The following is a 16,380-nucleotide window of genomic DNA, read 5'->3' on the forward strand; positions in this document are numbered from 1 at the left end:
TGAACCTGTCCATTGCTGCATAGGATATCTGAATCCAAGCACAACAAAAGGTCCTTTCACTTTTTGAGTGGCTGATAGTCATTGAAATGTCTGCATGTGTTCTCTCAGTTTAGGTCTTCTCCCTGATACTTGCAGTGTGACTTGCGGTTTACAAAAACACTGAAGTTCCACTGTATTAACTGGGAACCATGTTAACCCATGTGCTAAGCTAATACACATTTTTGTATCTGAGGATGAGGTAAGATGAGTAAACTTCCTTTTTCCTAGGCTCAGTTTTTGGTGGCTCTGGCAGTGTTCTGTGAGATACTGCACATACATCTCCACCCTTCTGCATTTATAGACCAGATCAGCTTAAACTGGGTCTGTGCAGCAGCTGGTTACACTGCTATTAAACATGTAAGTGAAATGGCTGCATCTCCAGTATTTTGCCTGACTGTGTTTTGTCACCATTCAGAACCACCTCAGTCAAGCTTACCCTGACCCCAGTGTGAGAGCCTTGCCTGATTTTTGTGCTGCTTTTTTTCTAAATTATTCTCTGGACATGTGGATTGCTTAACTCTGCCCTCCATTATGCGCTGTCATGTTCTTTCCAGCACTTGAAAACATAAGTATAGGGTAAAGTAGGCAACACAGTGGTTATGGCAACTTGGGAACCTGATGAGATTGCACACTGCTGAAGTAAGCACAAATGTATCCACTTTGCTGCCTACCAACCATACTTGCTGAATCTGCAATGGTTCTGTAAGCCCTAGATTGTAAATTACATGCAAAATATTTACAAGAGCTTCAGTGCTTTGACATTTTCTGTACTAAAATAAATGTTCTTACCCCCAGTGCAAGAGCTCCAAAAGAGTGGAGATTTTGACCACCCATGTGCTGTTGTCTCCCCGAGCCCTGGATATTTTTGAAAGGCTAGAGTGTTGAAAAAGCCTTAGTGAAAAAATTAACAGTTTCAGCAGCATTAGATGGTTTTCCTCCATTGTGCCTGGGACAACTGTAGCTTCCTAATAGTCTCTTATGTGTATAGGGAAGAGAGGTTTGAGAAGCAAAAAATTGTGAGGTAAGATCAAAGACCACCTTTTATCTGTAGTTATGAGTATGGTGTAGGGAGAGAGAAAATACCTGAGAGTATTGCTATGCTGGAATAGTGATCTACAAAGGTTGTTAATTACTATGTTTCTTACCATCAATGTGATCTTCTATGTTCTAAAGCAGCAGAATAACAACACACAAAGCAAAAATTCTCTTCAGATTAACTTAATGTGACGTCAGCTGGCTGTCCTTCTGATCAAATGACCTTATCCTGATGTCGTAACGGCGGGAGAGATGCGACACACCATATGCGATGAATAGCAAATCTCGAAGTTTATTGAAAGCTTACACACTTTTATATTAGTGTTAATGAAGCTTATGCATATTGCAAAATCTGAGCTCATTATTGGTTAAAGCACACTATAATCAAACACACCTACTTCTATCTCTTAACAATTATTTTGCTTCTATGTATACATTCTTCTAATTTCTCTACCTTGGGATAACTACATTTTCTGGCAAGCAATTTTCTCCCCCGTCTTCCCATTTTAGAGAAGGTCGCTGTGACCTTCATCAGTAATTGGGCATCGGTTGCTCAGTTCCCAGCTTGTTTCTCTTACCCTTATCCATCGGTATCACATCGGAATGTCCTTTCTCAGCTAACCAATTCTCCAAAAAGCTCTCTACATCCTGACACTAGCACACTGGACAGCATGGAACAGAAATTTACTCTTCCCACACCAAGAAGAAAGAGAGGATCAAGGTTTTACTGTAAAATGGGAATGAAAGGCTTTAGACCCTTTCAACTCCAAAGGATCTTGGTTCTGGTCTCAGTTTGCGTCCCAACTCCAAGAATAAACATTAATTTCTATCCAGCAATTATTGAAAGAATTCAGAGAACAGAAGTAGGAAGTAAGGGCCTCAACCTCATTGTTATCCAGCCCATCTCCCAGCCAGCCTCCTCCACAGCAAAAATGTTGGTAGTCCCAGATTTAGGGTAGAAACCAGAACAAGCTCCCTCTCTCCCCAGAGCTCCTGATGGGCAGGCAGTTAACACCTTGCCTGCAGGTTATAATTTCAAAAACCTCCAATGACAAATTAAAGCCCAACTTTATTCTTTTCTGAGTTAGTGTGCAGCTACCCAATCTTCACTTAAGAGGGGACAGCACAATTACTTAAAAATGTCAGGTGACCTCAGCAGTTAATGTGCCCTACATATAGCTGGATCAGTTCTGCAGAATATTCATGAATGCCAAAGTAGTTGAAGCAATAGCATCCTGTCATGTTCAGAAGGTAGTTCTGAGAAAGTCTCCTCCAGGAAACTGATGCTCAGGTTCTTTGGAAATTAGGGGCACACAGATTCACAAACAGTATTAAGAGGACACACATCTGAAAGCTGTACCTGAAACTTTAACTTGGACTTAAAAAAGAATTGTTGTTTTTTTTTTAATTATTAAATATGAAATATTTTATTTCTCTCTTAGAAATTAAATATATTACTATGTCACATAACCAAATTCCCTTTTAAAGGGAATACTGTACATGGCTCTGTAGGAAACATTGTTGCTGTTTCTACTTTAAAAACTAATATCCCTATGTCAGTAATCTATCAGTCAGGATATTGGCTTTTGGGATATGCCCTTGAGGATTTTCAGACACTGGAAATAGCCAGGAATAAATTCTATCTGAGTTTTAAATAGGATCGTGTGATGCTGCTGCTCATCTGTGATAAATCTGTGTGTTTCAATCCGTTTACTTGTGGTCAGCATCCACAAGCAGCAGCCGGACTGTGAGGTTAGGAGCTATTGCCAACCCTCAACACCTCTGAAACCTTTGATCTCAGGAGGTTCGCTGCGGATGGGGGACCCGCGGCTGCGGCTGCCCGGGGATGCTCATCCCGCCGGCTGCCGGAGCCGCCCCGCCGCTCCCCGCTTCCCTCGGAGCGCCTGGCCGCGCTTTCGCTTTCACTTCTTCCGGCTCTGGGCACAGAGCTTCCTCATGGTTTTCGTGTGCTGAGAAACTAGTGCAGAGGTGGGATGCTTCCAGACCCAAGGGGATAAAGCCCGCAGAGGTAAGTCGGTAAAATCCTTCACTTCATAAAAATAAATGTGAATATTGGGGTGCAAAGGTAAAGCGCTGCCCAGGAGTTCGGGTGATTTCCTTGATCCTGGATTTTTCTTCACTTGCAAGTCAGCCAAGTCAGTGCCAGTTTTTAAAGTTCTTGCTCATAATGTTAAAACTGTATTTCTTTCTTTTGCCCATCTGAAATGCTGTCTCTGAAGTTTGATAATGGGTGTGTGCTTTCTTCACTGGACCCCCCAGGCAAAGCTAAAACACCTAAAGTTGGTTTCAGACTTCTTACAATGAAAAATCCAGGAAAAGGCAGCCCATTGGGCCTCGCTGGAAGTCAGCTAAAGAACCTGGTTTGTGATTGCGCAGTACATTTCTTCCGCCTTTCAAACTTAAAGGTGAGCCTGGCAACAATTGCTGCTGCACCCAGCAGCTGGCTGATCACCCTAAACCTAGCCCTGAGAATGATGCAGACCAGGTTGCAAGCTTCTGTCACAGATAAACTTCCCTTTTGTTTTCCTTAGTGTTTCCAGCAGTTGGGGTGCAGAGGAAAGAGGTAGGACAAGTGGTCCTTCATTTTCTCAGCTACAGGGACACGGGTGCTGTGCTTGGCAGCAGCTGTAGCAGGCCAGGCTGTCTGCAGGACCAGGAGTTTGTTGTCCCCTCCTCCTCCCCATTAACCAGTGGCAGATGAGTGGAGAGCCAGGCTATAAGAGCTGCAGGATGTGGGTCAGCCTGACGTGCAGTATCCAGCAGGGAATTGTTTTTTCATGAAGGTTTATTTTAACCCATCTTTTGTAGTCCTTTGTGTGTGCCTTTGCAATGTTTTATGTCCCTCTATCCCTTGCTTGTACGCCCACTCCCACTGGATTATACAACTGTTTCCCCTTAGATGGCCAGGTTGCTCCCAAAAAGGCAGCCATGAGATTCCCCTCTGGCCACTATAATGTGACTTTTTGCCACTGGAGCAGTCTTAATGCATGCCCTCTGACAAGGCAGGTCAGCTATGGAGTCAAACTCTCCTGAGGTCGACCTGCTAAGCTCCTGTTTGGCTGCACGTTGCAGTGTCAACTCCTTAGAGTGTTTTGTTATGCTAGTGGAAATTTGTCTCTTTAGAAAATATCAGTTATGAAGAATTCTTCCCTTTTTCTATACAAATGTGCAGGTTTAATTTCTCTTCTAATTTCTTGTTTCATTGTTTGCTAAAGCGCGATACTCTAATGTGCTCAAGGCTCAATCATATTAATTAAACACAGCTTCCTAGCAAAGGAAAGTGGGAGCTCTAGAAGAAATAAAGCTCACACTTCCCATGAGTTAGTTTTTTGAGAAGCTCTTCTAGCTTCCTGCTAAGTCTAGGCAGGTTTATTCCCATCTATAGCCTGTTCTGTACTGGGGCCCTAATAGCCTTCTCTGCCTGGGAGCCCGTCCTGCCGAGACTGAACTAATTGGTAAATTGAGGTTGGTAGGTAGGTTCCAAGTTTGTTGGCAGAAGGCTATACAGATAAATGTGTATCAAGACTGTGAAGACACTGTCACACATCAGGGTTGAAAGTATAAGCTTTCTATTTTTTAAAAAAGAAAAATATTGAAGACAGGAGCCTAAGCTTATTGTCCTGTGCTACAGCATGGAAAAAATGTTCTGACAAGCACTCAGAAAGTATGTTCTCCCTCTACTTAAGATTAATTCTGTAGAGAATAATATGGAAGATACAGAGGACTCTTCTTTTGATTAGAAGAAATTCCATTTAATTAGGCAAGCTCCATGACTCAGAAGGCTAGTCAAACCCTTGTGAGCTCACACAGCTCTGTTCTGATCAGAATTTTTATGGAATCTATTTTCTTTCTTTGGGCAGTAAAGTTTCATTACAAGATCACCAGGTGAATTTAAATCTAATGGATACTAAATGGAAAATGAACAAAATATGAAAAAGCCTAAGATTCATTAGAAATGTAATGACAAAACAGGTATAGCCATTGAAAATTAGAGTTTCAATGTTGATAGCCTAATCTAAATGAACAAAAGATATGGGGTGGAGTATATAAATTCTTAAATGTATAAGTTTTCCTGAAAGTATTTGGATAAATATATTGAATCTAGGGGCAGTGTCTCCTATACACCTTGGCTGTTATCTATTTCTTTCTCTGATTAGGTTGGTACTGATTTATTTTGTGTGTTCTTACTTTCTCATATATGTTTCTATAGCCTGGTATTCCTTCTTTCTCTATAAGATGGATAGACAGATAGAATTTTGTGTGATTGACTTGTAAAATAAAAACTGGCAAGAACAGTAAAAGAAAGAAGTGGTATATTATGTATTTTTACTGCATATAACTGTAAATATTTTAGATGTAATTAAGCTCAGAGATCAGTTACTAACATTGAGAGGCTTATGTACAATTTGTCATATTTATTGCATTTTATGAATGTTAAAGCAATGCCAAATTAATCAGAAAAGAGAAAGCAATTGAAAATTTTCATCAATAATATATAAAGTTGGTAGCTTTTTGAACATACCTATTTTTGTGCAAGACAATATTATTGCTTTTAAATAAAAGTATTTATTTAGAGCAATTATTAGACATAATTCTTCTGCAGAAGTAAATGCAGAAAAAAAATAATGGATTAAAACCACTGACTGCTTGCTCACTATGAAATCACATATTTTTTAAGCTTAGCTTTTCTTGCTTAGCCTTCAGCTGAAGACGCAAGTCATCTCAAAATGATTGTAATTTGCAGTGTTCTTTTTGCCTTTGCAGATAGAATGATGAGAAACACTATTCTTTGGTGGAGCAGCTTATGTGTCAGACTGATGTTTGTCTTCTGGCCGTGTGCATCAGCTGGAAAGCAATGTCATATTCAAAATGAAATGGCTGACTGCAGTCACCTAAAGCTGACTCAAATTCCCTCTGATCTTCCAGACAATATAACGAGTTTGGACATTTCTCATAATCAGCTAAGACAGCTAGCTCCTGCAAATTTGACCAAGTACAGCCAGCTGGTTTACTTGAATGCAGGCTACAACAGCATCTCTAAACTGCAACCAGAATTGTGCCAAAATGTGCCCCTGTTGCAGATTCTGAAGTTAGAACATAATGAATTGTATAAGCTCCCTGACAGAGTCTTTGCTTCCTGCACCAACCTGACTGAGCTCAATCTAGGATACAACAGACTAAATATAAAAAATCATCCTTTCAAAACCCTGAAGGTAAGAGTTAGAAATGCACCTTTTCATGTAAATAAAGTATAAATGGGGAATTTACTGTATTTTCCAGTGTTATACAGAACTGCTTCGTTGGTATCTCAAAATACTCAACATATAATCTTTCACTCATTTTTGCTGAAGAAGAGGCCTTGTGGCTTCCTCTATTATAGCATGTTGGAGTCTCAATCATCTTTGTGAGTGAATGCTCTCCATTCCTTTTTCTGTATTGCATCCCTTTGAAGCATCTCTCCCATGCAGGATGTGTGCTGAGCCAATAGCAGCAGCAGATGATGAGAATATCTAAGTGGAATCTGTGGAATCTGAGCTGCCTGGGTAGCTGGCAGCCTCAATTCTCAAGGTTGAGGTTTAAGTATTCAAACCAGGAGGGCCAGTGCTTAGGCTGAATGTAGTGTCTCTCAGGACTTTAAGAACTGAGAAAGAGTAAAAATGTTTTTATTGTACCTTTGCTTTCTCTGGTAGTTTACATGTGGTTAAATATTCGTGTCTGTAGCAGAAATTGGGGGACCACCACAGAAAGCAAGAAAGGCCTATTTCACTGTCTTTGCCCCAGGCAGGATTCATGCAAAAGGAAGAGCCTAAGGACAAAAAAAAAAAGTAAAGTAAGGACAATGTGTAGGTACTAATTGTCACTCAGTGTTCCAATGAGTATGCATGTGGTCTTGAGTAGGTCTGAACTTCCCTGCTAAACTCAGTATTCCAGTTCAGTTGCATGAAGTGTACTTGCTTGCACTGTCGGTCTGCTGGCACAACTAAATACAAGTGAGTGCAACCATCTTCCATGTTGGGAACTTCACCTTCCTCATTCCATTTACGGGGCTGGACCACACTGAAAAAGCACGGAATGCAATGTCTAATACTGCAATAGTTGTAACTACAGCCACCTGTAGGCTTTTGCATTTATCACTTTATATGAGTGAGGGCCTTCAGTGAATCAAGGAACTTTAACTAAATCTGCTTTGGTTTGCAGTAGATACTTTAACAGGTTAATATCATTAATACCATGAAAGTTACTGGTGTGAAAAATACAGAATACTTCTTTCAGCAGGAGCTTGAAAGCTGCCATTTCTGTATTGCAAATTTATTTTAAGTGTAGTATTGCAACTAATTTCTAATCAGTTGTACTCTTAATGAAATATTTCTAAATTTTTTCTGTATTACATAAAATAAAGATTAAAAAATAATTTTATACCTTTTTTTCTTGCATATTGTCTCCAGAACTTGAAAATTTTGGACCTATCTCATAATTCTTTGAAGTCAGCCAATTTAGGATTGGAGCAACAGTTGGAGAAACTTCATGAACTCATGTTGGGGAGCAACCAAATCACTGAGTTGAAAAAAGAAGACTTCAGTTTTCTTAGCAACACCTCATTAAATAGTCTTGATTTGTCATCAAATCCACTAAAAGAGGTAGGCAGTATTTCAACAGAAATTTAACAGGTGTAAGTATAAAATGGAACTATCCTGATTTACCCTGTATGGTTGTATGGCATTTATATTACAATTTTGATCCAGGGAGGTCCAAAACCCATTCCATTTTATACAGCATTCCTCCTGACCTCCAGCAGTAATTTACAGAATTATTGTTTTGCCACTGAAATCGGCACAGGCTGGTTTCATATGGGCTGGTTCCATGTAGATCAGAGGTCTCAAGCAAGACCTAAACTGAGATGCTCTTAGAATCCTTACCAGGTATTTTCTGTGCAGAACTATTTTTGCATGTGCTGAAGGGGAAGGGCTGACACACTTTCTAAGTGGGTATAAAGTGTGGTACTATGCATGTCTGGTTATACAATCTAGGTTTCACTTCTCAGTTAATCAAAGAGAGTAGAGTGTTCAACTTGTGGCTATGGGAACATCAGAGAAATAATCATTCCAGGAACATATACCCACTCCTTTAAAAAAAACCCACATGGGTGCTTTGTCTTCCATATGTGCTCTCTGATCTGCTTCTCAGTGTTTTGATTCTGTGAAGAGTGATGATTAAGTGTGGCAATTCTAAATATGTACATTGAACCTACAAGAATATTTTAAGGTGGTGTAAGTTTGTATCCATGCTAAGAGTGAATCCCTCCATCCTCTTTTGCTTGGCCTCTTCATCCCTCCCTCTTTCTGATACCAGCTTTTATGAGGCTATGTGCTGGATCACTGAGGAAGATCTACAGGTGTTTTGGCTTGGTTAGCTTGTAGTCACACTGGTTCCCTACCTGGTTCACTGTGTGACTGCAAGTGGGGCTATTCTGGCACAAGGGTACAGGGTGTAGATGAGTAAATGGCACTACTCTTTTCTTGGGCACTGCTACCTTGTGCCACTTTCAGCTACTCTGGTTTTACAGTACTGCTATCTAAAAAGCAGCCTTATGCATTTGAAGAATTCTGAAAAATCCCTCAGCTGATGTGTTAATCAAGATGAGGGGCTAGCACTATGATAAAAGCTTGTGATCCATATTGTGAAAGCAAGTATTAGGTTTCATATTAGCTTCACTTTGCACATAGAAACTGGGTTTCTTCTTGTCTGTCTGCAGACCTAATAACTAGTAGATTAGTATACCTAGCAGATATCAATGAAAGAAAGCTGAAGAAAGATATAAAAATTTTTAAGATACTTCTAGAGAAGGAGTTTTGGTTGTTGGATACAAACTTGCATCTCACTAAGCCACTTTCTGTCTCCTCCTAAAATAATACTACTCAGATTTATGATAATCATGTTAGAAGTGATAGAACTATTGTCACAAGAAGTGTAAACTCCAAAAAGTGTTTGAACTTGGCTGTGAAGCAATCTGAGTGTAGGAATTCTATTCTTGGAAATTGCATTTGAAAGCCTTTCCAAGTTTTCCTTTTATGGGTCAACTTTCTTACAACTTTCTTGTTTAGCTCAAGACTTTTTTTCTTGTCCTTTCAGTTTCATACGGGATGCTTCCATACAATTGGAAATTTGTGTGGCCTCATACTGAACAATGTTGAACTTGGTGAAAATCGCACAAAGAAACTTTGTACAGAATTGTCAAACACAGCAATTCGAAACCTCTCACTAAGCCATGTGAAACTTTCCTACATTGGCAAGTCAACTTTCCAGGGACTACAAGCAACAAATCTTACAATTTTAAACCTTTCCCAAAATTCTCTCTCTGTCATAGAAAATGACTCATTTCAGTGGCTTTCAAGTTTACAATACTTAAACCTGAAGATTAATAATATTCATGTAACTTCACGTTTATTTTATGGATTATCCAGCCTTAAATATTTGAATCTCATAAACTCACTTGCTGGGAAAATTGAAGATTTTTCTTTTCATTGGTTATACCACCTGGAGTACCTTATAATGGATAATAACAATTTTCCAGGAATTACTGCTAACATGTTCACAGGTCTGAACAACCTGAAATATCTGAGTCTCTGCAACTGCAACATAAACTTACAAAGAATAACTAATAAAACATTTTCATCACTTGCTAATTCTAGCTTACAGGTTCTCAACCTCACAAAAACCAGAATCTCTACAATAGAAAGCGGGGCATTTTCTTCCCTGGGACACCTGAAAATTCTTGATCTTGGTCTCAATGAAATTAGTCAACAGCTTACAGGTCATGAGTTTAAAGGTCTCAATAATATACAAGATATTTATCTTTCCTATAATAAAAACTTGACTTTGCAAAGTGAATCATTCATATTTGTCCCAGGCCTTAGAAAACTGATGCTGAGGAAGGTAGGCTGCAGTAATCTGGACCTTTCTCCTTCACCTTTTCATCCTCTACGAAACCTGACTGTCCTGGACATCAGCAATAACAACATAGCAAACATAAAAGAAGACTTGTTTGATGGACTTGACAAACTCGACATCCTGGATTTGCAGCACAATAATTTAGCCCGGCTTTGGAAGCATGCAAATCCGGGTGGCCCTGTTCTTTTTTTAAAGGGTCTTCCCAATTTGCAAATTCTTAATTTAAAATCAAATGGGCTTGATGAAATTCCAGTTCAGGTTTTCAGGGGTCTGTTTCAATTAAAACACTTGGATTTAGGCTCAAATAATTTGAATTTGCTTCCAGCAACTCTGTTTGATGACCAAGCCTCTCTGAATTCATTGAACCTTCAGAAAAATCTGATAACCTCAGTTGAAGAAAAAGTATTTGGTCCACCTTTCAGGAGCTTGAGAAGACTAGAGATGGATTCCAATCCCTTCGATTGTACCTGTGAAAGCATTGCTTGGTTTGCTGATTGGCTTAACGAGACCCAAGCAGATATACCTGTATTGAGGTCCCAGTACATCTGCAACACCCCACCTAAATATCATGGTAGTCTGGTTTTGTATTTTGATAGTTCAGCCTGCAAAGACAGTGCTCCATTTCAACTTCTTTTTGTGATCTCTACCACTATTGTAACGCTATTCATTTTTATTGTCCTTACCATCCATTTTGAAGGGTGGAGAATAGCTTTCTACTGGAATATTTTAGTCAATCGAATGCTTGGTTTTAAAGAATTTGAGAGACAACAGGAACAGTATGATTATGATGCGTATGTTATTCATGCAAGAGAGGACAAGAATTGGGTGTCTAAAAATTTCATGTCTCTGGAAAAAAATAACCACTTTGAAATTAAGTTTTGTTTAGAAGAACGGGATTTTGAAGCAGGCGTATCTGTAATTGAAGCCACAATTAACAGCATAAAAATGAGCAGGAAGATTATTTTTGTTGTGACTGAACACCTTTTAGAGGATCCCTGGTGTAAAAAGTGAGTAGGATTTGAAATTTTATCTGTAAGAGGAAAAATTTCTTAAGAGATATTTTACCAAGATCATTTTTTAGTTGTAATTTAATAAAAAAATACCATTTAATGGAAAATACCGACTCAAAATCTACTTCAATATATTTACCTAATATATTGTAACTTCAAAATAATTCCTAAGTTAATAACGTTAATTGTTTCACACATACGATAGTGTACATTTGAATATCTAAGTCAATGTTTTAGGCATTTTCTTGGGTGTTTTTTGTGGGGTTTTTTGTTTGTTTGATTTATTTGTTTGGGTTTTTAAGTTTGTTTTTGTTGGGTTTTTTTGGTTGTTTTTTTGTTTGTTTGGTTTGTTGGTTTTCTTTTTGCTTTTGGGGTCTTTTGTTTTGTTTTGTTTGGTTGGGTTTTTTTTCCCAAAAGTCAGGCTGATACCTTTGCAGACTGCTTTCCTTAAATCACACATTTGAAGAAGAGCAACAATGAGTGAGACCACTAGGATTGAAAGCTGGTTTTTGTTTCCCTTTAAGTTAGTCTTTTCACTATTCTTATATCGAGGTCTCATAAAGAAAAGGATTTTGCTAAACAAGGCTATATCAAGACAGTACACTTAGGTTATATTTTTAGAGCATTATTTTATTTTTTTAGTTAGAGGCAACTAATTTAAGAAAAGTAATAACCATTGTATATCACAAAATAGACACTAAGATCCCGTTAATCTTTTCTTTCTCTTTCACATAAAAGAAAACACTGATTTTTCTCTTATTTTTGCTTCAGTTTCAAGGTGTATCATGCTCTCCAGCAAGCTATTGAACAAAGTCGGGACTCCATCATACTGATCTTTCTTGATGATATCCAAGATTACAAGTTGTATCATGCACTTCACCTGAGAAGAGGAATGTTCAGATCTCACTGCATCTTGAACTGGCCAGCCCAGAAAGAACGAGTCAGTGCATTTCATCAGCAATTAGCGATGGCACTTAAATGTAAAAGTAAAGTGCACTGATTTTTGAGCTACAGATTTGAATTATGGGGTCATTTTATTGTCTATTGTCTATCACTGGAAAACTAGCAAGCCTTCATGAAGGTCTGAAAATTGTCATCCTGTAAATATATGTAAGGGGCACTATCATTTAAATTTATTTGTTTATATTCATATTTTTGCTGATATTTTAATTCAGCTGCACTGAAGTGATGTTAAAAGGGATCATGGTGGATAGTCATTTCAATCAGTGTATTGAAAATGTGGTAGAAATTCTGAAAAGCAGTGAGAATCACTGATGTTCTATGAAATGATATATAGTAGAAAAGACAGACTCTCTAAGGGGATATACAAAAGAAAATGCATTAATGATAAAACAGCAAAATCTTTGTAGAAGGTAGAGTGGACACTAGTTCTTGCTTTTGAAACATGGGGGATTCAGTGCCTCCAGCTGGAAAGCTTTCCTTGTGAAACACATTAAGTAACACAGAAAATTACTTCTGTAATTCAAAACAAGAATTTGCAGTTCAAAAGTGAGTTTCAAAGTGAGTTTTAATACCTTTGTGATTATGCCTTCTGGGGGGGCTAATACTGGTTGCTATCAAAAAGTGACTTTCAGACTGATGAGTCAACTAATTTAATAAATTTGATATCAGGAAAAAAAATTTAGCTCTTCTCTGGTGAAATTCAGAGAGCTGGCAGGACTTTAACAGAGAGAGATGTCACCTTGATTCTTAGAATGCACACAAAACTGTATGCAGGCCTGTACACAGAACTTGAAATCAATGTGAAGCGTGGCCAAGGCACAGCTGCTGCACCTATATAAAATGAATAAAGGTACAGATGTTTTTATAATATAATCAGAAGACAACTTTGTGGAGAAAGTGGTGCTACTGCAATTTCATTACCAAAAATTTTGTTACTGGTAAAGCAACAATAACAAAAACAAATCGTTTCAAATAGTATCAGAAACATTATTCTGACCACAGTTAGAGGTGGAGTGGGAAAAAAATTTAAACACTAGATTAATTTCAATTCTTTTGTTTCCCTTTATATACAGTTTTGCCTTTGATAGCTAAAAATAAAACTGTAAAAAAATCAGATAGAATTCTGTAGTTTATTTCTTGCAAATTAAGCTAGTTTGATTTTTTTTTCCTGAACATATTTTACAGAAATGTAGGCTAGATGGCAATTGCCAGGGCATTAAGCTTCAAACATATGGGCTAGCATCTTGATTGTGAGAGAGAGGTGAGGCTGAGCAAAATGTGCTTTCAAGAGTGTTTATAATGTTTAACACTGGCTAAAATTTTATGGTGAATCTAAACACAAGTTATTGTAAATTAGACACAAGGCAATCATTTGTATAGTTTTGTTAATATTTAATTGCTGCTGCAAGGACCTTTGAAAACTTTGTCAGCTTTTAGTAGGTCTGCGATCCTTCAATAGCTCAGGAATATTTTTAAATTTCTTTTTTCCCCTAGCATTTCCCTCATCAACTTCAATACCACTGTTGCTACAAGAATGCTGTTTTACTGCTTTAGAAAACAGTTCTATACTTCACATTTAAAACATCTTTCTCATTATTTGCTATATGTGTAGATGAAAAATTGGGTTTTAATAGGTTTCCTATTGTCCCATGATGATAAAAACCTAAACAAGACAAATAATTAGTGAAATATAATTTTTTCATGCACTGGAATAGTGAAGGGGGTGCAGTTATCTTCACTTGCCTGGGAAGTCCTGAGTGAAAACAAAACAGGCTTTGTTTACAGCTGAAGTGATAGATGATGATTCCCTAATTACAGTAATAGGATTATCCCCATTGTGATGCTTTCATCTCATCTTTCTCACCTTTTCAGGCGAAGTGACAAATTCTTTCTTCATGCTTAGGCCATGAAAGTTGAGGAGGCAAGTTGGTAATTATGGTGTGCCGGGTATGCACCATTTCAACTGTTCTTTCTCTTATTTAAAGACTAACATGTGACAGAGTTCCTATCCTAAATCTGCAATGACACATAGCAGCAGAATTTCTCTTTCCACATTAACATAAATTGTTTAGAAAATGCTAGTAGTTCACATGGATATTATTAGTATTCACATGGATATTAAAAATGACATAGAGATGAAGAGAACACATGGAGAAATGCTGTGGTGAAATGTGATACAAGAGGTCAGACTAGAGTATCTAATGGTCTTTTCTGACCCTTAGAGACTGACAGATGACAGCATGTCTAAATTCTTAAAGATTTTTCTAGTGACTACAAAAGCCCCCAAAATTGGTTTCAGAACAGTGAAAAAAATCTTATAAATGCTTAGTTTTGTAATACAGCTAGGAATACAAAGAAGTATTGGGTGATGAATGAAAAATCCCTTTAAATTATAAAAATATGATGAATACATTCTAAACAGTTATTTTAGTACATAGATTCAGTTTAAAATAATCTATCACAGTAATAGACATTATAAAGGTTCGCAATGTATAAAATTAAAAAAAAAAAGGTTCATAATGTAGAAAAAAAAAAGGCACAAAAATAATAATCACAGGGCCAGTGGTAATCACCAGGTACACCAGACCTAAAATTTTCCTATAAATTTTCCCTGTTTTTCTGAAAGTTACTTCTGGTCTGCTCCTCTAGATTTGTTTGACAATTTTATTGAGAGTAAATAAATGGGCTTAACATGGCTAAGAGTTGTAAGTGCTTTCAGGATTCACAGTCTATGTCTGAGCTGGGCAGTCTCATTGCAGTGGGCAGCATGAGATTATATTATGTTGATTTGCTGATGAGTTAAACACCAAATAAATGAAAAGTAGTTCCAAACTTGTAATATCAAAGATGTTACGTAGGACTAAAGAGGAGCCATTTGTATTGAAAGCAGAATATATAAAGGACTTGAGTGAGGCAGAATGCTCAAGTCTGGAGATTTGGAGTGGAACCTGACTGTTTCTGTAGATCTTGAATGACAGGGTGTCATGGTTTAGGAATACTATTCCCCAATTTAGTGTTCTAAACTATGTGCTGCTCGCTCACTCCTCCCTCCCCCTGGAAGACTGGAGAGCAGAACTGGAGACACAAAAGGTAAAGATCATGGGTTGAGATAAGAACAATTTACTTGAAAAAGCAATGAAACAAAAACCAAACAGTAACATGAACAACATTAATAACAAGAGTGTACAAGAGAGGTAATCAATTCACGTGTGAGTTCTTACCTCGTGGAACACAAAGGACCCCTGGCCCTTGTGCTTGATGTGAGGAGACACAGAATTACCTCAGGGTCCTAGCTGTGCCCTTTCTTGCTATTGCAATGTTTGCTATTGCAAATGTTTGCTATTTTAATGTTTGCTATTGCAAACATTAACCCAGTCCTGGCCAGAACCAGGACACAGGGAGTAATGAACAAGTTACAGGTAGTGATGTTCATATATATAGCTGAGATAAATATACTACCCACCAATGAGCTCAATTATGCTACTTTCACTGTGGCTTAGTCAGGGCTTTTTACCATGGTAGGAATAAATTCAGATTGTGTTGCTGTTAGATTTAAGTGCACCTATTCCATAAGGTTTTGTCAGAACATATCCTGGTTTGTAAGAAAAAGGCCAGGAATACTTCAGTTTCAAACCTCAGTCCTCTACTTGGTGTTCTGTGTGCTCTCTCTGCCAGCTCATTGCACTCCTTGATGTGCTAGGAAGACTAGGCAGACATAAAATTCCTCACTTTTCACTCTTGGTTGTTGTGGACCAGCAGCTGCCAACTTAAAATCAATAGTACAACTAGCTGCTTGATGTACGATTCTGAGGCTCATATGTATAAAGCAACTGGTCTAACTTTCAGCCTGTGCTGTTCTCTTGGGCACTCCAAGGGCCATGTAACCTGTCATGTTCTGAGCTGGCACAATATTTGCCTTGTCCATAATACTAAGCGTTACAGTGTTCCCAAACTGCTGCTGATTGTTCATATTGATCTTCAGCCAGGCAGACAACCCAGTGTTGGAAAGCTAGGGCAAAGTTAATAATTCCCCACTGTGTGCCCTCAGCTGCCTGGCTTGTGCCACTGTCACCCTCTACTGCTCTCCAAACTGCCTAGGATGGCTGCAGCACCTTTAAAAGCATGCGAGCTGTTGCTTCCCCACAGCTCCTTTCTGCATCTGCCTGGCACGGTGATAAAGATGTGCTGGCTTGGGTCGCTCTCGCTCCCCACTTCTGGTTAAGCCCTTCCCACGCACAGGTGTGTGAAGAGGGCCCCGCTGCCCTGGCAGGTGGGCTTCGTTTTTGCCCCGTAATATTAGATGGAATTCTAACCGGAGGGGAAATCTCACGCTTTGTGGCTGCCCGGCGCCCCGCAGGTGCGC

The 16,380-nt window shown here is 38.4% G+C and overlaps 1 protein-coding gene across 1 annotated transcript; it reads left to right on the forward strand.

The window, feature by feature from the left end:
- Positions 1–3,013: 3,013 nt before the first annotated feature.
- On the forward strand, positions 3,014–13,123 carry TLR3 (toll like receptor 3). The gene is made up of 5 exons (XM_054633379.2): positions 3,014–3,103; positions 5,860–6,308; positions 7,542–7,733; positions 9,226–11,051; positions 11,826–13,123. Exons 2-5 carry the CDS (start codon positions 5,865–5,867, stop codon positions 12,052–12,054), a joined length of 2,691 nt encoding a protein of 896 aa, XP_054489354.2. The 5' UTR covers positions 3,014–3,103; positions 5,860–5,864; the 3' UTR covers positions 12,055–13,123.
- The last annotated feature ends 3,257 nt before the right edge of the window (positions 13,124–16,380 follow it).

Source organism: Agelaius phoeniceus, chromosome 4 (assembly GCF_051311805.1).
Source record: "Agelaius phoeniceus isolate bAgePho1 chromosome 4, bAgePho1.hap1, whole genome shotgun sequence".
Lineage (NCBI taxonomy): Eukaryota > Metazoa > Chordata > Aves > Passeriformes > Icteridae > Agelaius > Agelaius phoeniceus.

Coding starts and splice junctions, on each gene's coding strand:
- TLR3 (XM_054633379.2), top strand. CDS start 5,865: ATGATGAGAAACACTATTCTTTGGTGGAGCAGCTTATGTGTCAGACTG. Junction 6,309..7,541: donor ATCCTTTCAAAACCCTGAAG/GTAAGAGTTAGA, acceptor TATTGTCTCCAG/AACTTGAAAATTTTGGACCT. Junction 11,052..11,825: donor GAGGATCCCTGGTGTAAAAA/GTGAGTAGGATT, acceptor TTTTTGCTTCAG/TTTCAAGGTGTATCATGCTC.